The 25,486-nt window shown below is 47.2% G+C and overlaps 2 protein-coding genes across 5 annotated transcripts in view; one reads left to right on the forward strand and one right to left on the reverse strand.

The window, feature by feature from the left end:
- The window catches only part of AKAP1 (A-kinase anchoring protein 1), a 36,975-nt gene extending 27,486 nt beyond the window's left edge, over positions 1 to 9,489 (reverse strand). Inside the window, exon 1 of one of the 4 annotated variants that reach the window (XM_053570389.1) lies at positions 9,472 to 9,489. The gene's annotated coding sequence lies outside the window, so the exon portion shown is untranslated. Of the gene's footprint in view, positions 1 to 8,509; positions 9,006 to 9,224; positions 9,446 to 9,471 lie in introns of those variants that run through there. The other 3 variants (XM_053570390.1, XM_053570385.1, XM_053570386.1) reach the window with 3 other exon arrangements.
- A 13,664-nt stretch (positions 9,490 to 23,153) lies between these two features.
- On the forward strand, positions 23,154 to 23,719 carry LOC128570859 (thymosin beta-4-like). Its single transcript, XM_053570394.1, has one exon. It carries the CDS (start codon positions 23,216 to 23,218, stop codon positions 23,348 to 23,350), a length of 135 nt encoding a protein of 44 aa, XP_053426369.1. The 5' UTR covers positions 23,154 to 23,215; the 3' UTR covers positions 23,351 to 23,719.
- The last annotated feature ends 1,767 nt before the right edge of the window (positions 23,720 to 25,486 follow it).

The following is a 25,486-nucleotide window of genomic DNA, read 5'->3' on the forward strand; positions in this document are numbered from 1 at the left end:
AGAGAATCGCGTAAGCCCAGGAGTTAGAGGTTGCAGTGAGCCGTGTGACGCCATGGCACTCTACCCGAGGGCGGTACCGTGAGACTCTGTCTTCTACAAAAAAAAAAAAAAAAAAAGTGTGGTGAAGGCTATGTTAACAAGTTTGCTGTATTTCAAATTGTATATAAAACCAGCACATTGTGCCCCATAAATGCATTAATGTACACAGCTATGATTTAATAAAAAAACAATAATTGCTTAAGCCCAAGAGTTAAGAGTTTGCTGTGAGCTATGACAGCACAGCACACTACCCAGGGCGACAAAGTGAGACTCTGTCTCAAAAAAAAAAAAATTTAATACCCACATGGGTGGAGAGAAGAGGGAGCCCTGAGACAGCCCTTGCACATAATGAATGAATTGCACACTGGGAGCACTGAGAGTCACCCAGTCCTTTTTTGTGCGCTGCGGTTCAGAGAAGGGTGGCTGGATGGAGCATTCTCGAAGGGAAGCTGGAGAGGAATAGTGAGGAAATACCTCTGAGAAGAGGTAGGGAGTGTTTTGAGTCACTGGATAGCGGAAAGCTGTGCCAGATCCAGAGGCAGGTGGAAAGGAAGAGGGGAGAAAGTTCCAGGCAGGAAGAACATGTGCCGACGTCCTAAGGCAGAGAGACAGCAAGAGGGGAGGAGACAATGATGGCAGAACACAGTTGCCAGCATCACTGCACATAAGGGGGCTCGCACTCAAAAGAGTAAGGCACTGAACTTTCTCCAGAGGGGAAACCGACTTATCCAAAGAGTCACGAAACCTTAGTTCTTAACAGAAGCGGCCTCTGTGGCTGGTAGCATGACAGACACCCTGTGTGGGTAAGCGGGGGCTCTCTTTTAACTTCAAGTTCTTGGCAAATACCCCAGGCCAGGAAGCCCTGCAGCCACACCAAACACTAGCCTTAGAGAGCTACTACTGCTAGACCCTCACCCTCAGCCTCTACCCTCTCAAATGAGACTGTTCCAATACAGTGGTCCCAGGAGGTGGGACATGCCAACATATACGCATAGCCCTGGGAAGCCAGGGACACACAGACAGGCATGTGCACACTCGCAAGTTAGTCCTTGCCACTTCTTTGAATAAGACTTTGCAAAAACAACCTTGCTCTGCAGCCAACATAAACCATAGGCAACCGAGGGCCTTATATGGCTTGAAACTTTAATCAGAAACAGATAGATGGGCTGGAGTTAGAAGCTACAAGTTAGAGGGAAGGAGGAACCAAAAAAAAAAAAAAAGGGAGAGAGAATATGAAGGAAAGAATAGCGAACCAGCAAACTTGTCAAACTCTGTCTTCAACCCTCTTCAGCCTCAGTGGTTTCTTTTTTCTTTTCTTTTATTATTAAATCATAGCTGTGTACATTAATGCGATCATGGGGCACCATACACCATACACCAAACCTCAGTGGTTTCTTAGTAAAAAATTCCTACTGGGGGCCATGGTTTTAGTTCCTCTCATGCTTGTATTTTCATTTAAGCCAGAGGACACTGGTAGGTAATCAGACTGCCAATCCACAGTTTTAGGGGGTTTTTTTTTGTGTGTGTGTGTCCAGTAAGTGGCTGGCCTCTAGGATAAACAACTTTACCCAAGGTTGGGGTTATGTGCTGTCCTGAGAACTCAGCTGCGGGGCAACAAGGGGTCCTCACTCCCAGGGAAGCAGTCCTGACCCCAGGCTCCCCAGCTCCTTGGGCTGTCTCAGTCACATGCCTGCCTGGCCCATGAGGCAGGCTGGGTCCCTGCCACAGATCCAAAATAGAAAAGGCTGCCCCAGGGACCTCTTAAGCAGCTACTCCCTCCGCACAGCCATGGCAGTTTTTAGGGTGACTTTATTCTCCTCTCCCTCCTGATTAGGCAGTGGCAACAGCAGCTCTGGCACGGGGATTTGTCCTGTACACTGCAGCCACATGCATTGGCCCCCCTGAAGGATGCCACCTGCTAAATATAGCAGCAGCACATGCTTGGCCAGGTGGGCCATACCAGAGTCAAAGGACAAAGCAAGGAGGTCATTCTCAGCACTGCCTCTTTTCCCAGACAGCTTAAGCGCTGGTCTCCCTCCAACGCAGCTCAGGGAAGTGAGGGTCACTCCCAATCCTTTCCCTTTGGAAAGGGCAGGAAGGAGATGTACAGAAGACTGAAGTGGCCTTCAGATCTGCCGGCCCTGTGTCACAAAGGCACAGTCAGGCCAGGCTAGATAGAGGTGGGAGCAGGGGCAAGTACTCCGGAGTGACAGGCTGCTGAGGACCAGGGGAATAGTCTGGTGACCTCCCTGTGACTAAGGATGTCTTCCGAGCAGCTTCCCTGGCTACCCAGAAGGCTTTTTTCCTCAGTCATTCCCTGTGCATTACAAAAGCACCTGATGGTTGCACAATTCTGGACAAAACATGGCTTTGGAAAGACCAGAGAGTTAGAGTAAGATCCTGAACTTCAGTTTCCCATAAAACAAAAGTCCTATAAAATGGGCTAAGGATCCTGCTCCTTCACATGAGGCGTGACTCAAAACACTAGAAAGACAGACTCAAGTTTCTGGTGATAAACAGTTTTAATCTTTTAAAAATCCAGTTTAGTTTTCTGGATGAGGACAGAGTGAACGTGCGGCCATAAATAAGAAACAGCCTCTGAGCACATGGAGGGTGTAGTGGGGTCCTGGGCAGAGGTGCCTGACCCAGGTCCAAAGCCAGCCAGCCCTTGTGGTGTCCTGGGATCAGCTTATACCCTGGGAGCCTCAGTTTCCTCACCCACAAACTGAGATGCTGTACTGAGATGCTGTACTTTTCTCTCACAGGGTTGAGAGAAAATAAAAACAGCATAAGTCAAAAAACCCACCTAAGTGCCAGTAAGTACTCATATGCACCTTATGCTGTCTGGCTCCAAGAAGAGACCTCACATTATATGCCAAAGGTCAGTCCAGCAGGTTTAAACAAAGCACATCCAGAGCCAAGCATGGTGGCTCATGCCTGTAATCCTAGCACTCTGGGAGGCTGAGGCAGGTGGATTGCCCTGAGCTCACAGGTTCAAGACCAGCCTTAGCAAGAATGAGACCACTGTCTCTAAAAATAGCTGGGCATCGTGGTGGTACCTGTAGTCCCAGCTACTTGGGAGGCTGAAACAAGAGAATCACTTGAGCCCAAGAGTTGGAGGTTGCTGTGAGCTATGAGGACACAGCACTCTACTGAGGGCAACAAAATAACACCCTGTCTCCAAAAAAAAAAAAAAAACACACCCAGGACCAGATGAAGGGGCATCCAGACATAAAGCAGCACCTCCCCGCTAGTCCCACACCAACACATCGGGACCCACACATGGCCTCACTCTCCCCAGCATCTTCATAAAGAAAAATGTCTTCTTTTAGATGGACTTGGGAACAAAATGAAAATGCAACCTAGAGAGCCCACACCACAATCCCACAGAAGTCATCAGGTGACAAAGGTCCAAGTAGCAGATCTGGTGACACCTGACATTTGGAGACCAATGACAATGACAGGTCTTGCAGAACCAGAAAGGCCCTTTATGATAAACAGGTTATCAAACCAAAATGGCTTTCTAAAGGCATAGCACCTAGCCCTTCTGTCCCTAGGCTCCCTACTAGGCTCCCCTCTCAATTCTTTCATAATTGATCACTGCTCCCCCCCCAACTGGCAGACCAGAACCCTCTTCTTAACATGCCATGCAAAGAAGTAATACAAATAATTTGTCACCAAAGCCGCTGAGGGAAGACCAAGCCCCAACATGTTGAAGCAATGAAGCTTTCAGAGTTGGGCAAAGAACACCCTAGCCTAGCACTGGCCAGCAAAATCATCTGCGATGATAACAATGTTCTTGACTAGCAATGCCCAGGACAGCAGCCACTATCCACACGAGGCCACTGAGAACTTGAGGTGGAGATAGTATCACTGAGGAAGTGATTTTTTAATTTTAATGCTTTCAAAAGTTTACATTTAGCCACATATGGCTAGTAGCTACCCTATAGACACGGCAGCAATAAACCCTTCTCCCCACCTAAAGATTAGGAAATAGTTATCTTAAAAAATAAAAATATTAGGCCAGGCATGGTGGCTCAGACCTGTAATCCTAGCACTCTGGGAGGCCCAGGCAGGCAATTGCTTGAGCTCAAGAGTTTGATACCAGTCTGAACAAGAATGAGGCCCCATATCCACTAAAAATAAGAAAAACTACCTAGAGGTCATGGCAGGCACCTGTAGTCCCAGCTATGGGGAGGCTGAGGCAAGGGGCCCACTTAAACCCAAGAGTTTGAGGTTGCTGTGAGCTATGCTGACATCATGGCACTCCACCCAGGGTGATGGAGGGAGACTGTCCAAAAATAATAAAATAAAAATACTTAGAACAGTAGCTAAGAAAACCTGAGATGAACAGAAAACAGTGGATTTTTTTTTTAAGTCTTTGACTTGTACTACCCACTCATGCTTCCCAGTCTAAACTTCAGGGCTCCAGGCGTTTTTTATTTTTATTTTTATTTTTTAAGACAACTCTATTTCCTGGGCGGTGCCTGTGGCTCAAGGAGTAGGGCGCCAGTCCCATATGCTGGAGGTGGCAGGTTCAAACCCAGCCCCGGCCAAAAAAAAAAAAAGATAACTCTATTTCCTAAATCTTTGGGTGGGGAGAAGGGTTTATTGCTGCTGTGTCTATAGGGTAGCTACTAGCTATATAAACCAGCCTTTTATAAACATAAAAGCCTTTGTAATGTTGATCTTTTAATGTTGTCTTTTATTATTTGAAGAAACCAAGAAACCCTAGCCAGCGTTGTGGCAGGTGCATGTAGTCCCAGCTACTTGGAAGGGTGAGGCAAGAGAATGGCTTAAGCCCAAGAGTTTGAGGTTGCTGTGAGCTGTGACAACACAGCACTCTACTGAGGGTGACATAGTGAGACTCTGTCTCAAAAAAAAAACAAACCAGGCTCAGCGCCTGTGGCTCAAGCTGCTAATGCACCAGCCACATACACCTGAACTGGTGGGTTTGAATCCAGCCCTGGCCTGCCAAACAACAATCATGGCTACAACCAAAAAATAGCCGGGCATTGTGGCGGGCGCCTGTAGTCCCAGCTACTTGGGAGGCGGAGGCAGGAGAATCGCTTGAGCCCAGGAGTTGGAGGTTGCTGTGAGCTGTGATGCCACAGTCTACCCAGGGCGACAACTTGAGGCTCTGTCTCAAAAAAAAAAACGAGAACCCCAGAAGACCTACAGGCCTACCTTGGGCCATAGCCAGGCTTCAGGTATGATAGCTGAATTCGACCCAGGGCTCTTGCCAGCTAAGCTGAGCAGTAAAGCAAGCCTTTTCAACCTTGACCCCTACACACGTACTTCCAGAACTCGCCTTGGGGCCCTGCTTTGTTCCCAAGTACCTGTGGGAAGCTGGGCTAAATGAGCACAGCCGGCCAGCAAGACATGACAGAGAACAGAATGTTTACTACCACCAGCAGCAAACTAGCAAACAAAGCCACAGAAACATCCAGATGGCAAGGACCTAGACAAAAGAAGGCAGGGCCGTTCCACTCTGCCCAAGAAAAAGTTAAGGAAAAGGACACCTCAAAAGCTGCTATTATTGGGAAGCCAATCCTCAGAATGTTGAATGATAACACACTCACTGCAACGATCTGCTTAGAAAGCAGTAGGAAGATCAGGAGAGAAGCCCACAGATTAAAGACTATTCCATGGTTCTTCTCACAAAAGCCCTCCCAGTTCAAGTCCAAATGCATACTTGTTAGTTTCCCTACCCCACAGTTTGTATTTTTATGATAGCCATTTAAACAATCCAGAATGACCTCCGGCTTCATCTTCATTGTACTCAGAGGTGAGGATTAAAGGATTAGGGCACTGTTTGCTTGTAACACCTAGCACAGTAACTGTCAAGGAAGAGGCAGCCTCCAAATTTTAATCCCCAAGTCCTCACTATTTCTCCAGCCAGACCTTGCCCTACTCCAAACATGCTCATTGATCCTGCTTTCTAACACCCAAGTTAAAATTAGGTGCCAGGGGGTGGCGCCTGTGGCTCAGTGAGTAGGGCACCAGCCCCATATACTGAGGGTGGCAGGTTCAAACCTGGCCCTGGCCAAATTGCAACAAAAAAAATAGCCAGGCATTGTGGCAGGCGCCTGTGGTCCCAGCTACTCAGGAGGCTGAGGCAGAGAATTGCCTAAGCCCAAGGATTTGGAGGTTGCTGTGAGCTGTGTGATGCCACGGCACTCTACTGAAGGCGACAAAGTGAGACTCTGTCTCTACAAAAAAAAAAAAGAAAAAAAGTAGGTGCCAGGGCCAGTAGGCTCAGTGGGATGCCACATAGGATGGGTACTTGATATGAAATGACCACAAAAGTGAAACAAGCCAGGGACATTACACCAGAAAGTGCTATGGAAAAAACAAAACCTGCCCTAGAAAGTAAAATTTAGGACTAAAATATACCCCATTACAGAGATTAGCAACTTTCAAACAGTATGAGATGACTTTGGCCCTCAGACTCACCACCTTCCCATAGTTAAGGAAAACTCTTCAGAACGACAAGCTGAAGGTATTAACTCATACCTGAAACAAATAACTTCCCCACAGTAGGAAAAACCAAGTTACAGGGAAGCTGGATCATTCCAAACTCACAGATAAGATTTGGAAGGAATGGCCTAGGGAAAAACAAGACAGCCCTCCATGTTCATGGGCCTACAAGCTGCTTGATCTTCAAAGTTCTGAAATGCCCACACCGTCAAGTCATGTGGCAAGCTAGAGCCAGGAGGTTAGCTGGCAAAGCTTGGGGAAACCAATTTGTTTCCCTTTTCCTTCCAACCAAGTTTCTAGGTCAGAAGCCAGGAGGAGTGGTGCTTTTAATAAAATGTAAAACACTGAAGTGATTCCAGAGAATGTCTCAGGGCTTGGAGGGTGGGGGAGCAGTGTTAAGCACCTACAGTAAACTAAGCTCAATTCAGTCTCACAAATATGATCTCAATTTGTCTTTAGGATGGGGAAAGAACACAGTGGAGGCCTTTCCCAGAAACTACCATTATACACCCAAAGCCCAAGAATAAGCTGGGTTACCAGGTAGCAAGACAAATGGCTTTAAAATATTGATGGTTAGCAACCTTAAACTGGAGACACTTTGACTTCGGCACCTGAGGCCACATACAACAGACACTTAGCTCCACTACAGTAGCCAACTGAGAATGCATTTCCTAGAAACAGCAGGGAGATGGGAAAGGTACTCCACCTACATAAATCTCACCCACAGGCTAGAATCAGTTCCCACAAGTTCTGGGCCATCACCTAAACTTGCATGACAAGAGAGCCCATTCAATCCAGTAAAGGACTAAAAGCTTTAGTGATTTGCCTATCTGTAGGATCCAGAGAACTTCCTCTAACCTAGAGCCACAGCAAATACACCCAGGAATTATCCAGAATCTACACAACTTATTAGAGGTGAAAGAGGAAAGGCTCTACACAAGTCAAAAAGGCTTCCAAAATATAACTTCACTTGTTTCCAGTGCTCAGAAAAAGTCTTAAATAATAAGCAGGTGAACCACTTGAGTGCTTAGAACAGAGAAATCAGATAAATGATCAAGCAGGCTGCCCACTTCACTTCAAAGATGCTCTGTACCTTTAAGACCAAAGTAGATAGGTGATGCTTAAAGTCCAAGCTTTGCTTTCTAAATAGAGTTCAAAAAAAAAAAAAAAGGTACTAATTTGGGAAGGACTTAGCAGTTATACGAGCATGTCAGTTTATTAGTTGCCAGTATTAATAGCGTTTTGTGAACTGGTGTTCCCTGATCAGTAACTAACGGACGTGGGTGGATGCGTTAGGTCCAGCAGCCTAGATTTCACCGTAGGAGATAAATATAAACACCAAAAAGCCTGCACTTCAGTAGGATAGCTTAATCTCACTAATTGCCCTGCGTCTACACCCTATCCGATTTGAGAGGCCTCCACCCCGCACCTGGAGCGAAGTCCACCGGGTTTGGGTTAATCGCCGCAGAGGAGCAGGAAAGCGTGCCAGCCAACCTGGACGTCTCCCCAGAAAAGGAGATTCCAGAACGCCCAGGGTTTCCATGCCGTCCGGAGTCGCTACTACACTGTTCACCACCACCAACACCTTTCCTCCCCTGTCCCTCCCTGGGCGGGGAAATAGAAGAACCTTAACCTAGGGCACAAAATAGTTGAACACTGGAAAGCCGGCCCTGCAGTTGTCCAGTCCCCGGCCTCTCCAAGCCGACTGTAGCTCCTAACCCCGGAAACAAGCGTGGTCACTCCAGATCGCTGACCTTAATTTAGGCTCCAGGCCGCAGGGGGAGGCCAACACGTGACCCTCGGCGCCCCCAGGTTGAAGTCAGCGGGCACACCAGACAGCCTCCACCTCTCCCGACACGCTTAAGGGGCTACACATGCTAATCCCCCTCGAAGCACCCAAGCCTTCGACCTCCGCACCTTAACTCGATTCAAAGGGTCCCTCCACCCGAAACACGATCCGGCCGGCTCGCACCCGGCCTCGAAGACCAACCTCCCCGTCCCGCAGGCCGAGCCTTTCCACTTGTTCTCCGCGCTGAACTCCAGGCGTTGGGCTACCTGCTCGGGGCTGCCTCCGCTGCCCGGCCTACGGTAGGGTGCAACCCAGGGCGAGCTCCAGAAGTTGGGCGAGGCTCCAGAAGTGCCCAATTAAACTCCAATTCCTCAGGGACGTAAGGGACTCCTGCAGGCTTGGGGGACCTCCCTGCCCTTCTGAGCACCTGGCCCTGCCCACAGCATGCCCATCCGCCGCCTCTCCCGGCTCAGACTGGGTACATACGACCTTTGAAAAGTAAACGCATGTGGGGCTGGGCGACCTTGGGTGGGACGCGCTCAGGGAAAGTTAAGGTGCAGAGATGCGTCCCGGGCGTCGCGTCCTCGCCCCGCAGATGAGGACGGCGACGCCGCGTGGGGGTACGGTGAGGCTGCAGAGCGCCGCCCAGAGCCGGGCACACGCGATCTGTCAGGAGCCCGCGAGCACACAACCCAGCGGGGGAGGACTAGGGGGCGCGCAGACGAGGGGAAGAGAAGGGCGCGTCTGACAGCGGGAGGTGGCAGGGAGCCCTCCGAAAACGATCGGCGTCCCACACTCTGTCCCCCGGAGCACCTGGAATGCGTGTCGCACCCTACACATGCACCCCAGGCTCCCACCATCCTGACTGCGCTGCCCTCGGGGCTTTGGCAGGAGGATCCCCAGGACCCCAACCTACCAGCTCCTCGACAACCGTCGGCGTGCAGACTCCGCACGCCGGCCCTGCCGGCCCCCCCGGCCCCGGCCTCTGCCCTGCGGCCGGGCCACGCGACGCGGCGCCCGGGCAGCTCCCCCACGTGCTCGCCCAGGCGGGTGGAACAGAGAGACATTAAATACTGAGGACGCGCAGCGACGTGCCCGCGCCGCGACGCAAAACCCCGCCTCTCTCCCTCGTGCCCCGGCGGCCCCGCGGCCTCCCCGCACACCTGCGCGTGCGCGCTGCCGGCCGCTCGGGGCCGTACCTCGGCCGCGCCTCTCCCAGCTGCGCCAGCGGGGGAGCAGTTTGGAGCGCTCCAACATCCCGCCGCCGGGAGCCCGGCCTCGCTCGTGCTCTCGCGAGAGGAGCTGTGATCGCGTCAGGGCCTGGGAGAGAGGCAGGTTGGGAACTTGCAGAACTCCCGGAGCCTAGTGTTCTCTGTACCCGAACTTCTTCTTGGGCTTCCCTGCCTTGGCTGTAGGCAGGCCTGAGGGGTCAGTTAGACCGTCTCTTGCTTCTGGTCGGTGCCCCCCCGGGAAAGGCGAAGGGGCCGGTGAGGGGCAGGGCTTGTAAGCTTTGAGCTTCCCGGTGACCATTCCAATTTCATTGTAATGCATAATTAGGTAGCCATTAATAATTGCTCAGTAACTGCATAATGTTGGCACCTGGCACCACTCAAATGCGACTTTCTTGCCCAACTTGGTAGTATCGAAATGAAACACTTTATTTTAAATGGGTTTCGGTTTATGATTCCTGTGTAGAGGTAGTCACCCTAAGTCACTGCCTCTGCTGGGAAGTTCGGGAAAGAAATCCTTTCCTCCCAGACAAGTGGAGCAGAGTTTCAGCTGGCCAGCCCTGCTCTCATTCTTAAGACATAAGGACTTAGCTTGGTGCCCGTAGCACAGTGATTAAGGCACGAGTCACATAACACTGAGGCTGGTGGGTTCAAACCAGGCCTGGGCCTGCTAAACAACTGCAACAAAAAAATAGCAGGGCGTTGTGGCGGGCGCCTGTAGTCCCAGCTACTTGGGAGGCTGAGGCAAGAGAATTGTTTAAGCCCAAGAGTTTGAGGTTGCTGTGAGCTGTGACACCACAGCTCTCTACTAAGGGCGACATAGTGAGACTCTGTCTCAAAAAAAAAACAACGACATAAGAACTTTACGTGAGCATTTCTTTGGGAAAAATACAGAAAAGGGCTCATGTTAAAAATTAACCATTAATTGGGAAAATGCTTAATCTTCGCTATTGATCAAATGCAGATTTAAATAGCGAGATACCACTTACTATACTTAGTGAGTTTTAAGTAAAATCCATAATTGCGTGGTGTGATAGATGCCAGGAAGGAAATAAATAGGAAGCTGACATAGGAAAACAAAAATAACAGGAAGAGACCTGTTTTAAGTCCTGTGGTCAGAAAAGACACAAGGTGAACTCTAAACTGAGCCCCTTGGATGAATGCCAACCTTGCATTCATTCACCTTGGATGAATGCCAAATTGCATATGGGCATAAGGGTTTAGAGGAGTATTCATGGCAGAGGCACAACACAGGCAAAAGCAAGAAACAGCTTCTGTGAACTGGAAGACCAATGTGGATGGAATATAGTGAGGGGGAATGTGCCGGGAAAGGAAGTTAGAGACGTAGAAGGACTATTTCTAGTTTTGGTTTGGGGGATTGTGGGGGGCAGACTGTGTCACTTTACAAGCCACAGTATATACTAAAGCTTGGATTTTATTCTACTCTGCTCAGCCCTGAAGCCAGACAGGATTCTGCCTCTGGGCCTTTGCACTTACTATTCCCTCTACCTGGAATATTCTGCAGAGCTTGCTCCCTCACCTCTTTTAAGTCATTTGCTCAGAGTTCAACAACTCATTCTCAGTGAAGCTTTCTCTAGGCTCTCTATTTAAAATTGTACTGCCACAGATGCATACACACAATACCCCTCCCTTATTCCTTCTTTATCTTTCTTTGCAGCCCTGAGCACTATCTAACCTGTGCTTTATTTTATTCATGAGATTATTGAGAGACTGGCACATAGAGGATATTCAGTAAAAATACAGCGAATGAATGAGAACCATTAAAAAGGGTTAAGTAGAGAATGGCACAATATAATTTCTGGGTTGGCTCGTTTGAGATAGAGTCTCACTTTGTCACTCTGGGTAGAGTGCCGTGGCGCCACAGCTCAGAGCAACCTCAAACTCCTAGGCTCAAGTAATCCTCTTGCCTCAGCCTCCTAAGTAGCTGAGACTATAGGCATCTGCCATATAATTTCTGTTTTTAAAAGCAAGCTGTGAGGGCGGCGCCTGTGGCTCAGTGAGTAGGGCGCCGGCCCCATATGCTGAGGGTGGCGGGTTCAAACCCAGCCCCCGCCAAACTGCAACAAAAAAATAGCCGGGTGTTGTGACGGGCACCTGTAGTCCCAGCTGCTCTGGAGGCTGAGGCAAGAGAATCGCGTAAGCCCAAGAGTTAGAGGTTGCTGTGAGCCGTGTGACGCCAGGGCATCCTACCAAGGGCAGTACAGTGAGACTCTGTCTGTACAAAAAAAAAAAAAAAAAAGCAAGCTGTGATCCCTATTAAAGGACCATGGTCATACTTTAAAGAACTTGAAAACATAGTAGTTTGTTTTATATGGAATCAGAAAAAAACTCAAATAGCAAATACATTACTCAGAAATAAGAACAAATCAGGAGGCATCACATTAGCAGACTTCAGGCTATACTATAAATCTACAGTGATCAAAACAGCATGGTACTGGCACAAAAATAGAGCGGTAGATTTATGGAACAGAATAGAAAACCAAGAGATGAACCCAGCTACTTATTGTCATTTGATCTTCAACAAGCCTATTAAAAATATTCAGTGGGGGAAAGACTCCCTATTTAACAAACAGTACTGGGTGAACTGGCTGGTGACCTGTAAAAGACTGAAACTGGACCCTCCACCTTTCACCATTAACAAAAATTGATTCTCAATGGATAAAACATTTAAACTTAAACTCTATAAAAATACTAGAAGAGAGTGCAGGGAAACACTTGAAGAAATCAGCCTAGGAGAATATTTTATGAGGAGGACCCCTGGGCAATTGAAGCAACACCAAAAATACATTACTGGGATCTGATGAAACTAAAAAGCTTTTGCACAGCCAGGAGCGCAGTAAGGAAAGCAAACAGACAACCTTCAGAATGGGAGAAGATTTTTGCAGATTATGCTTCTGACAAAGGTCTGATAACTAGAATCTACAGAGAATTCAAACTGATCAATAAGAAAAGAATAAATAACCCCATTTCTATGTGGGCAAGAGACTTGAACAGAAACTTCTCTGATGAAGACAGGCACATGGCCTACAAACACATGAAAAGATGCTCATCATCCTTAATCATCAGAGAAATGCAAATCAAAACCACTTTGGGATATCATCTAACTCCAGTGAGATTAGCTCACCTCACAAAATTCCAAAACTACAGATGTTGGCATGGATGCGGAGAGAAGGGAATGCTTCTACATGCTGGTGGGAATACAAGCTAATACGACCTTTTTGGAAAGAAGTTTGGAGAACACTCAAGGAACTACAAGTAGACCTAAATTCGATCCTGCAATTCCTCTACTAGGTATATACCCAGATGATCAAAAATTATTTTACGACAAAGACATTTGTACCAGAATGTTTATTGCAGCCCAATTCATAATAGCCAAGACATGGAAACGGCCCAAGTGCCCATCAACTCATGAATGGACTAACAAATTGTGATATATGTACACCGTGGAATACTATGCAGCCATAAAAAGATGGAGACTTCACATCTTTTATGTTTACCTGGATGGAGCTGGAACATATTCTTAGTAAGGTATCTCAAGAATGGAAAAAAAAAGTATCCAGTGTACTCAATACTACTATGAAATTAATGTAGAATTACCTACACACTCATACGAATGGCAGAACATATAGTCCAGAAAGTAGGAGGGAAGAAGAGAGGGGGGGAGGGGAATATGAGAGGAGGGAGGGCATTCGGGGGGACCTCACCTAATGTGCATGATGCAATGGTACATTTCAAAACTATTAAGAAATGAGTATAATTGTGATGGAGGTGTTACTTAGTTCAGTGTAAACATTTCACATGGTATATCGAAGCAGTACCCCAAATCCCATAAATGCATCACTGTACAAAGTTATGATTTAATAAAAAAATAAATAAATACACTAAAAGCGAGCTGTGGCTCAGTGCCTTAGCTCAGTGGTTAGGATGCCAACCACATGCACCAGGACTGGTGGATTCAAACCCGGCCAGGGCCTTCTAAAAAAACAATGACAATAACAAAAACATAGCCGGGCATTGTGTGGGCACCTATAGTCCCAGCTACTTGGTAGGCTGAGGCAAGAGAATTGCTTAAGCCCAACAGTTTGAGATTGCTGTGAGCTGTGATGTCACAGCACTCTACTGAGGTTAACATAGTTGGACTCTGTCTCAAAAAAAAAAAAAAAGGTGCCTGTAGCTCAGTGGGTAGGGCACGGCCACATACACTGAGGCTGGTGGGTTCGAACCCGGCCTGAGCCAGCTAAAACAACAATGACAACTGCAACAAAAAAATTAGCTGGTGCCTGTAGTCCCAGACACTTGAGAGGCTGAGGCAAGAGAACTCGCTAAAGTCCAAGAGTTTGAGGTTCCTGTGAGCTATGACTCCACAACACTCTACCTAGGGCAACAGCTTGAGACTCTGTCTCAAACAAAAAAAAAAAAAAAGCAAGCTGTAAGGCTTGGCGAGGTGGCTCACCCCTGTAATCCTAGCCCTCTGGGAGGCCCAGGAGAGTGGATTGCCTGAGCTCATGGGTTGGAGACCAGCCTGAGCAAGAGTGAGACACCGTCTCTAAAAATAGTCTGCTGTTGTGGCAGGTACCTATAGTCCCACCTACTGTGGAGGCTGAGGCAAGAGAATCGCTTCACCCTAAAAGTTTGAGGTTGCTGTGAGCTATGATGCCAGAGCACAGTACCGACCACAACGAAGTGAGACTCTGTTTCAAAAAAAAAAAAAAAAATAGGGCGGCGCCTGTGGCTCAGTGAGTAGGGCGCCGGCCCCATATGCCGAGGGTGGCGGGTTCAAACCCAGCCCCGGCCAAACTGCAACAAAAAAATAGCCGGGCGTTGTGGCGGGCGCCTGTAGTCCCAGCTACTCGGGAGGCTGAGGCAAGAGAATCACGTAAGCCCAAGAGTTTGAGGTTGCTGTGAGCCGTGTGACGCCACGGCACTCTACTGAGGGCGGTACAGTGAGACTCTGTCTCTACAAAAAAAAAAAAAAAAATAGATAAACCAAGCTGTAGGCCAAGTGCTGTGGCTCATGCCTGTAATCCCAGCACTTTGGGGAGCGGAGGCAGGAGGGCTACTTGAACCCAGGAGTTGAAGACAAGCCTGAGCAACATAGCAAGGCAAAAAGTGCAAAAAGAAAAAAATTATCCAGGCATGTGACACACACCTATAGTTTCAGCTGCTCAGGATACAGATGCAGGAGGATCACTTGAGCCAGGAGTTTGAGGTTGCAGTGAGCTATGAAGATGCCACTGCACTCTATCCTGAGCGACAGAGGGAAACCCTGTCCCCCTAATTTTTTTTTTTAAGACAGAGTCTTACTTTGTCCTCTTTAGTACAGTGCCATGGCTCCATAGCTTACAGCAACCTCCAACTTGTGGGCTCAAGCAATCCTCTTGCCTTAGTTTTTCTATTTTTAGTAGAGATGGGAGTCTCACTTTTGCTCAGGCTAGTCTGGAACTATCCACCTGCCTGGGCCTCCCAGAGTGCTAGGATTACAGGCCGGAGACCTCCCAATCTTTTTTTTTTAAGTGACCTGTAGCTGCTGTGGAAAGAATGGGTTAGAGGGAGACCAGTGTGTAATCAGGGAAACCTGTTAAGAGGCTGCTACACGTGGTTCAGGTGAGAAATGATGCTGTCCTAATCTAAAGGTTGTGGCCCTGGGAATGCTTTATTTTTTTTGAGGCAGAGTTGCACTTTATTCCCCTTAGTAGAGTGTCATGGCATCAAAGATCACAGCAACCTCAAACTCCTGGGGTCAAGCTATTCTCTTGCCTCAGCCTCCAGGTAGCTGGGACTATAGGCACCTGCCACAACGCTTGGCTATTTTTAGAGATGGGGTCTTGCTGTGGCTCAGGCTGGTCTCGAACCTGTGAGCTCAGGTGATCTACCCACCTCAGCCTCCCAGAGTGCTAGGATTACAGGCATGAACCACAGCTCCTGGCCTCCTGGGGATGCTTTAAACTCAAGATACATTTTGGAAGTAGAGCAACAAAACTCACTCTTGTTGGGGGTAAGGAAAAGGAAACAACGAACAATGATTCTTCTGGTTCAAATTACTGTATGAACTGGGGTGCGCTTTACTGAGAAAAAGAAAGATGGGCAAAGAAACATTAGTTTCTTTTGGGGCCCATTAAGTTTGTACTGTTTTTTGTGACCTCCAAGTATAAATAGTAATTATGTTGTATATGCAAATGTGGGGCTCAGATGAGTGGTCTAGGCAGGAAAGACCAATATGTATTGAAAATGTTGTAAAAAGATTTTTTTTTTTTTTTGAGACAGAGTCTCACTTTGTCCCCCTCAGTAGAGCACTCTGGTGTCATAGCTCACAGCAACCTCCAACTCTTGGGCTCAAGTGATTCTCTTGCCTCAGCCTCCCTAGTAGCTAGGACTACAGACACCTGCCACAGCATCCAGCTATTTTTAGAGATGGGGTCTCCAACTCTTGAGCTCAAGCAATCCACCCACCTCAGCCTCCTAGAGTGCTGAATTACAGTGTTAGCTACCCAGCCTGGCCTAGTTTTTTTTCTTTTTGAGACTGAATCTCGTTCTGTTGCCCAAAGCTAGAGTGCCATGGCCTCAGCCTAGCTCATAGCAACCTCTACTCCTGGGATCAAGCAATCCTCTTGTCTTGGCTTCTGACTAACTGAGACTACAGGTGCCCACCACAATGGCAGGCCAGTTTTTCTATTTTTAGTAGAGACAGGGTCTCACTCTTCTTCAGGCTGGTCTTGAACTCTTGAGCTCAAGGGATCTTCCTGCCTCAACCTCCCAGACTGCTAGGATTACAGGCATGAGCCACCATGCCTGGTCTGCTAATGACATTTTTGTCACTATAAACTACTTAAATTATCCTGTCATTTTGTACATCTTATACATGAGTGTTTTCAGTTCTGGAACCTGAGCATGGTGAAGTTTCTGAATCTGTTGTAAAGCTGAGTGAAGGCAGAACACTGAGGAGCATTGATCAAGGTAAATATCACCTGCAAGTCAGCCAGGGCACGGTGGCTCACGCCTATACTCCCAGGACTATGGGAGGCTGAGTAGGGCAGATTACCTGAGCTCACATTCAAAACTAGCCAGAGTATGAGTGAGACCCTGCCTTCCAAAAAAATAATAGTCAGGCCTTGTGGCAAGCACCTGTAATCCCAGCCACTAGGGAGGCTGAGGCAAAAGAATCACTTGAGCCCATGGGGTTGCTGTGAGCTATGACAGCACAGCACTCTTATCAGGGTGGAAAAAGTGAGACTCTGTCTCAAAAAGAAAGTTTTAAAAAGTCAGTCAGCAGGTGACGCCTGTGGCTCAAGGAGTAGGGCGCCAGTCCCATATGCCGGAGGTGGCGGGTTCAAACCCAGCCCTGGCCAAAAACCACAAAAAAAAAAAAAGTCAACCAACAAGACATGATTGTAAGAGGGACTTTACCTAACAAATGCAATCAGCGTAACCTGGTTTCTTGTACCCTCAATGAATCCTCAGCAATAAAAACAACAACAACAACAAAAAAAGTCAGCCAGTTTTCTCTTGTAATCCCTCCAACATTGGGGGCACATATTTAAGAAATCTCCTACCTTTCCCATTGGAAGCAACTCAAAGAACTTCTGAGTGCTAATAAGATAAACTGTGTATGTAGGAGAACCTCCTCCTTTCCACCCGAGTCCCAATCCCCTTAAAATGAAGAACTTTTTGGTTATTCTCCAGGGCCACGAATGTCTGCAGGGAAGAATAAATGACCTACTCCAGGAGAAGTCAATGGAAAGAGTTGGGGAATAATAATAATAATAATAAGGCTCTGCGCCTGTAGCACAGTGGTTATGGCACCAGCCACATACACCGAGGCTGGTGGGTTCAAACCCAGCCCAGGCCAGCTAAACAGCAATGACAACTGCAACAATAGAAAAATAGGCAGTCGACATGATTGCAAGAGGGACTTTACCTAACAATTGCAATCAGTGTAACCTGGCTTATTGTACCCTCAATGAATCCCCAACAATAAAAAAAAAAAAAAAATAGGCAGTCATTGTGGTGGGCACCTGTAGTCCCAGCTACTCAAGAGGCTGAGGCAAGAGAATTGCTTAAGCCCAAGAGTTAGAGGTTGCTGTGAGCTGTGACGCCATGGCACTCTACCAAGGGCGACAAATGAAACTCTGTCTTAAAAAAGAAAAAAATAAATAATAATAATAAGAGGGCTGAAGTGAGGTGGCTCAAGCCTGTAATCCCAGCACTCTGGGAAGCTAAGGCAGGTGGATCACTTGAGCTCACGAGTTTGAGACCCGCTTAAGCAAGAGGGAGACCCAGTATCTACTAAAATAGAAAAAAAGATTCGTCAGATGTCATAACAGGTGGCTGAGGTAAGAGGATCTCTTCAGCCCAAGAGTATGAGGTTGCTGTGAGCTATGATGCTGTAGCACTCTAGAGTAAGACTCTGTCTCAAAAAAGGGGGGGGAAGAGGAAGAAGAATGCCATTTAAATAACTAATACTTAATGAGCATTTAATGCCCAGCACTATGCAAGTACTTTATCTTAATCCTTCATCAGCCTCAAAAGCAAGATACTCTTATCTATTTCTGTTTCACAGAAATCTGCATCACTGTATTTGTTTCACAGACCTTAGTCACACAGCTGCAGAAGTGAGATTTTAACTCAAGCAATGTGACTCCAAAGCCATGGATTAACCAAATCCCTATATTGCAGCTGAAGGCAGATCCAGAGACCAAAGGAGCAGTTTTATACAGAAACACATCTGTGATGGGTAGAATCATAACCCCCAAAAATCTGTACCAGAGTAGATAATCCAAAATGACTCATGTTCTTATAAGAAGACACCCCTGTGAAGGCAGAGACAGAGAGAGAGCACCCCGGGAAGACTGAGGATGGGACTGATGCAGCTGCAAACCAAAGGCTCAAAGAATGCCAGAGATGGCCATCAAAACACCAGGAGGCAGGAGGAAGCAAGGAAAGATTCCTCTACAGCACTCAAACCTGTAGTTAAACTTCTGCAGCACACTTAAATTATGTGCTGCAGAACACAAAATTATGATTAAAAAAAAAAAAAAAAGAGTTGGCAAGGCACGGTGGCTCACGCCTGTAATCCTAGCACTCTGGGAGGCCAAAGCGGGTGGATTGCTTGAGCTCAGGAGTTGCAGACCAGCCTGAGCAACAGTGAGACCCCATCTCTAAGAATAGCCAGGCATTGTGGCAGGTGCCTATAGTACCAGCTACTTGGGAGGCTGCAGCAAGAGGATAGCTTGAACCCAAGAATTTAAGGTTGCTGTGAGCTGTGACACCATGGTTGTCTACTAAAGGAGACAAAGTGAGACTCTGTCTCAAAAAAAGAAAGAAAAAGAAAACAGTTAAGACTTTGAGGAAGTGGACATAGGTGGTGTATGCTATATTCACCTCTGTAGTTATTTGTATGGTTGACATGTTTCATAATTAAAATATTTACTTTGCAATGGGGTTTGAATCTGTACTAGCCTGCAGCACTGTAACCTCAAAGCAGTTTACTTAGTCTCTCAGATTCCTCATCCGTGAACTGAGGATAATAATAGGACCTATTTTGGGCAGCGCCTGTGGCTCAAAGGAGTAGGGCGCTGGCCCCGTATGCCGGAGGTGGTGGGTTCAAACCCAGTCCTGGCCAGAAACTGCAAAAAAAAAAAAATAATAATAATAAGACCTACTTCATGAGGTTGTTGTGAATAGTAAGTGAGATAAACTATGTAAAATACTTTGCCCTGTGCTGAGCACAATAAAGGAAAACTATTGGCTTGGTGCCTGTGGCTCAAGCAGCTAAGGCGCCAGCCACATACACCTGAGCTGGCGGGTTCGAATCCAGCCCGGGCCGCCAAACAACAAAGACGGCTGCAACCAAAACATAGCCGGGTGTTGTGGCGGGCCCCTGTGGTCCCAGCTACTTGGGAGGCGGAGGCAGGAGAATTGCTTGAGCCTAGGAGTTTGAGGTTGCTGTGAGCTGTGATACCACAGCACTCTACCCACGGCAACAGCTTGAGGCTCTGTCTCAAAAAAAAAAAGAAAACCTATTATTCCATTTCAAGTGCTTTCACCAATCAATCAAAAGCAAGTCAAAATTCTCTCAAAGAATAAATATTAAACAACCATGTTGTGCCAAGCCTTGTCTATGAGGCTGTGGTTACCAAAGGGAACTAAGCCCAGAATGGCAGGGAAGGCAGATGTAGATGTGTACACAGGTTAAGGCCGTGTGTGTGCAATGGGGTCAGTGTCATGATAAAGGTGAGTACTTGGTGGCAGGAAAGGTGGTAAACGTCAGTGCATTTCATTCTCTCGTGTGAGAGCTGGGGAAGATTGAATGCATCGCTGGTGCTCTTTCTATTTGGCATTCACCAAAATAAGCTCTATTGCTTTGGTTATCTTGTTGCATAACAAACCACCTCAGCTCCCCTGCTCCCCACCCCCCAGCCCCCCACCCCGGATCAGGAAAGACTTTATTAAAGAAAAAGCAGAATGGAGTCTGACCAGGAGTAAGCTGTCACCTCAACTCCTTTTTTTTTTTTGCAGTGTTTGGCCAGCGCTGGGTTTGAACCCACCACCTCCAGTATATGTGGCCAGTGCCCTACTCCTTGAACCACAGGCACCGCCCCCCCTCAATTCTTAATGACATTTAAAACACTGCAAGCTGGTTTTCAGCTTGTCTGTGGTGTTTATTTCTGCTGCACATGTCAACGGGGTGACTTGACTGAGGATGGAGGGTCTAAGATGGTGGCACTTGTGTCTGGTGTCTCAGCCAGGCTGGCTGGCCAGGCATTTCTTTCTTCTTGTGGTCTCTCTCTTCTTTTTTCTTTTTTTTGAGATAGTCTCACTCCATCACCCTCTGTAGAGTGCAATGGCATCTTAGCTCACAGCAACCTCAAACTCTTGAGCTCAAGCAATTCTCTTGCCTCAGCCTCCCAAGTAGCTGGGACTACAGGCATCTGCCACAATGCCTAGCTGGTTTTTCTCTTTTTAGTAGAGATAGGGTACCACTCTTGCTCAGGCTGGTCTTGAACTTATGAGCTCAGGCAATCTACCCACCTCAGCCCCCCAGATGCTATGATTACAGGCATGAGCCATCGTGCCCAGCCTCCCTGTGGCCTCTCTTAAAAGAGAACTGGTCCTATTTACAAAGTTACTCAGGGCACTCTGGAAGGCCAAGGTGGGTGGATTATCTGAGCTTTCAAGTTTGAGAACAGCTTGAACCAAAGCAAGATCCTGTCTCTAAAAATAGCTTGGTGTTGTGGCAGGCACCTATAGTCCCAGCTACTCAGGAGGCTAAGGCAAGAGAATCGCTTGAGCCCAAGAATCTGAGGTTGCTATGATGTATGATGCCATGGCACTCTACTGGGGACGGGGGGTGGGGGTGGGGTGGGTTGTGCCACCAAGTGAGACTCTGCCTCAAAAAAATAAATAAATAAATAAAATGACAGGCAGCGCCAGCCCCATATGCCAGAGGTGGCAGGTTCAAACCCAGCCCCAGCCAAAAACTGCAAAAAAACAAAACAAAAAACAGACCTAAGCCCAGATCTAAGCAGTATCACTGTGTTCTATTGGTCAAAAAAAAAGTCACTAGGGCTCAGCACCTGTAGCTCAGTGGCTAGGGTGCCAACCACATACACCAGAGCTGGTGGGTTTGAACCCAGCCAGGGCCTGCCAAACAACAATGACAATTACATCCAAAAAACAGCCGGGTGTTGTGATGGACCCCTAGCTACTTGGGAGGCTGAGGCAAGAGAAGCACTTAAGCCCAAGAGTTTACGGTTGCTGTGAGTTATGACACTATGGCCCTCTACCGAGGGCAATACAGTGAGACTCTGTCTCAAAAAAAAAAAAGTCACTAGGAGACCAAGTGCTGTGGCTTATTATCCTAGCACTTTGGGAGACCCAGCTGGGTGAATTACTTGAGCTCAACTGTTCGAGACCAACCTGAGGAAAAGCAAGACCCCTGGCTTGGCACCCATAGCTCAGTGAGTAGGGTGCCAGCCACATACACTGAAGATGGTGGGTTTGAGCCCGGCCTGGGCCTGCTAAACAACAATGACAACTGCGAACAAACAAAAAATGGCCAGGTGTTGTGGCGGGCACATGTGGCCCCAGCTACTCAGAAGGCTGAATCCAGAGAATTGCTTGAGCTGAAGAATTTGAGGTTGCTGTGAGCTATAATGCCACAGGACTCAACCAAGGGTGACATAGTGAGACTCTGTCTCAAAAAAAAAAAAAAAAAAAGGGAGACCCCTGTCTCTACTAAAAATAGAAAAACTAGCCAGTCACTGTGGCGGGCATTTGTAGTCCCAGCTACTCAGGAGGCTGAGACAAGAGGATTGATCAAGCCCAAGAGTTTGAGGTTGCTTTAAGCTATGATGCCATGGCACTCTATCCAGGGCAACAGAGTGAGGTTCTGTCTAAAAAAAATGGTCATCAGGCCAGCTGAGATTCAAGGGTAAGGTCAATAGGTGTCACTTTTTTTTTTTTAAGACGGAGTCTCACTATGTCATCCTTGGTAGAGTACTGTGGTGTCACAGCTCACAGCAACTTCAAACTCTTGGGCTTAAATGATTTTCTTGCCACAGCCTCCCAAGTAGCTGGGACTACAGGCACCCACCCACAACACCCAGCTATTTTTTGTTTGGGCTGGAACCCGCCAGCCCCAGTGCATGTGGCTGGTGCCCTAACCACAGAGCTACAGGTGCCGAGCCAGATGCCACTTCTTGAGGGGAGAAGCAACAGGGCATTACCGATATCTCTAACCTACCACAGCTATCCATTTCATAGCTGATTAATGACTTTGGAGGTATCTAAGTTGTGAGATTCTGGGTCTGCCGTAAGAGTCTATGGTGTGAAATGCATGTGATGTAGTATTGGAAAATCTCAGGATTCAAATTCACATGTCAGTAGTAACTCACTGTATAACCCTGGGGTAAGGCATTGAATCTTCTTCCCACCCTTCCCTCATCTGTGAGATAAGGAGCAGTCAGATCTAACTTCTCAGGGCTGTTTGAAAATTAGAAAGAATGCAAGGAAAGTGTTGGCCCAGGGTAGGTGAAATGATGGAGCAGTGCCATAATACTGCTGGGTTTGTTAGGTTTCTTGCCTTTCTTCTTAGGTAAAGTTACATGACTGGTATATTTGTGGTCATTTCTTCAGCATCATTGGAAAACTCAGGAGACTTCTGGGATTGCCTACCTCCCCCCAAACCTCAGCAATTATGCCATGGAGTTGGGGCATGACTTTGAGAATTTGTTCAAGCTTTTGGGAAGTTATTTATTTATTTATTTGGGACAGAGCCTCAAGCTGTCGCCCTGGGTAGAGTGCCGTGGCATCACAGCTCACAGCAACCTCCAACTGTTGGGCTCAAGTGATTCTCTTGCCTCAGCCTCCCAAGTAGCTGGGACTACAGATGCCTGCCACAATGTCTGGCTATTTTTTTTTTTTTTTTTTTTTTTTGGTTGTAGTTGTCATTGTTTGGCAGGCCTGGGCTGGATTCGAACCCACCAGCTCTCTGGTGTATGTGGTTGGCACCTTAGCCACTTGAGCTATAGGCACCCAACCAAGAAAGCAATTTAGTAATCCTTAACAAGAGTCATTTTAAAAGTTCGGATTCGGCGGTGGCCTCTGCACAGGTCGGACTCTTCCAGCTCTCGCACCTCGCTCCGCTTCCTCCGCGACCATGTCTGACAAACCCGATATGGCTGAGATCGAGAAATTCGATAAGTCGAAATTGAAGAAGACAGAAACGCAAGAGAAGAATCCACTGCCTTCCAAAGAAACGATCGAACAGGAGGAGCAAGCAGGCGAGTCGTAATGAGGCGAGCGCCGCCGGTATGCACTGGACATTCCACAGGCATTGCCTTCTTATTTTACTTTTTTAGCTGTTTAACTCTGTAAGATGCAGAGGTTGGATCAAGTTTAAATGACTGTGCTGCCCCTTTCACATCAAAGTATCCAGAGCTACTGACAATGAAGGCCACGCCTGCCTCTACCATCTGCCTGTCTGGCTGGCAGGGAAGGAAAAGAACTTGCATGTTGGTGAAGAAAGAATTGGGGTGGGACGACAGTGAAATCTAAAGTTCAAACTAAGCTGACCCCAGGGTTTCTTGCAGGCTGTAAAATGCAGTTTAATCTGAGTGCCATTTTTTTTCGTTCAAATGATTTTAATTGTTGGAATGCACAATTTTTTTATTAATGCAAATAAAAAGTTTTAAAAGCTGAAAAAAAAAAAAGAGTTCGTATTCTTTGACCCAGATTTCCAGAGAATTAACCCCAAGGAATTGATTCAAAAGCAAAGCAAAATCCATATACATCAAGCTTCTTATTGCCATGTTCTCTAGGGCAACTAACAAAACAGAGAAACAGCTTAAATGTCCAACAGTAAAAAATGGTTAGCCAAATTGTGAAACCAATAAATATTTATTGGAATGTTATGCAATTGCTAAAATGACAATTATTATTACACATAGCATGTAGTAGCATGGAAATTTTAAAAGATAAAATGGGCTCGGCACCTGTAGCTCAGTGAGTAGGGCACCAGCCACATACACTGAAGCTGGTGGGTTCGAGCCCCCTCCCCCCAGGGCCTGCTAAACAATAATGACAACTGTAACCAAAAAAATAGACAGGTGTTGTGGTGGGCGCCTGTAGTCCCAGCTACTTGGGAGGCTGAGGCAAGAGAATTGCTTGAGTCCAAGAGTTGGAGGTTGCTATGAGCTGTGACTCCACAGCACTCTGCCAAGGGCGACATAGTAAGACTCTGTCTCAAAAGAAAAAAATAATAAAAAGATAAAATGCTAGCCAGGCAAGGTGGCTTATACCTGGAATCCCAACACTTGGGAGGCTGAGGTGGGTGGATTGCCTGAGCTCACGCTTTTGAGACCAGCCTCAGCCAGAGCAAGACCCCATCTCGGAAAAATAGCCAGGCCTTGTGGCAGGTGCCTATGGGGTTGGAAGGCTGAAGGAAGAGGATCACTTTTTTCTTTTTTCGAGACAAAGTCTCAAGCTGTCGCCCTGGGATCACTTTGAGGTTGCTGTGAGCTGTGATGCCACGCACTCTACCGACGGCAACAAAGTGAGACCCTGTCTCAAAAAAAAGAATTCCAAAATTTTTCTACATGAACAAGGATCAGAGCTATACATGTTTGTATTTGGAAGATTGGTTCGGAATTGATTGTTTTCTTTAAAAATATTCTTTATCCTTGTTAAAAAAGAAAGACTATATAATAAATGCCAGAGAATGAACTGCAGAGCTTTTAAAAATATGAGTGCTGGCCAGGCACAGTAGCTCACTCCTGTAATCCTAGCACTCTGGGAAGCCAAAGGGGTGGATAGCCTGACTTAGAAGTTTGAGATCAGCCTAAGCAAGAGTGAGACTCTGTCTCAAAAAAAAAAAAAGCTGGACATTGTGGCAGGCGCCTCTAGTCCCAGCTACTCGGGAGGCTGAGGCAAGAGACTCTCTTGAGACCAAGAGATTGCTGTGCGCTATGACAGCACGACACTCTACCAAGGGGGACAAAATGAGATTCTGTCTTGAAAAAAAAAAATACAGGAGGCTGGAGCATCCCGGGAGGCAGCAGACAGAGCTTCTCCACTTGCAAGAGCTGCCGGCACAGTCCCGCTGTAAAGCATTCTAGGACCTTTCATAATTGGGATAGAGAAGCTGCTCTGCAAACCAGCTCAGATTCTATAGAATCTCACTCTGTCCCCCTGGGTAGAGTGCCATGGCTTCATCATAACTGACAGTGACCTCACACCCTTGGGCTCAAGTGATCCTCCTGCCTCAGCCTCCTGAGTAGCTGGAACTACAAGCTCCTGCCATGACACCTGACAGTGTCTTTTTAATTTTAACCATTCTATTGGAATCAAATCTAGGTCAAAGATTGGAACCAGTCCCCCTCAAACCAAGAAGCCTACGCCATCATCCACACCACATCCACAACATTGAAGA

This window comes from Nycticebus coucang, chromosome 18, assembly GCF_027406575.1.
Source record: "Nycticebus coucang isolate mNycCou1 chromosome 18, mNycCou1.pri, whole genome shotgun sequence".
Taxonomy (NCBI): Eukaryota; Metazoa; Chordata; class Mammalia; order Primates; family Lorisidae; genus Nycticebus; species Nycticebus coucang.

What these genes read in the sequence shown, in the direction of transcription:
- LOC128570859 (XM_053570394.1), top strand. Translation starts at nt 23,216, where the DNA reads ATGTCTGACAAACCCGATATGGCTGAGATCGAGAAATTCGATAAGTCG.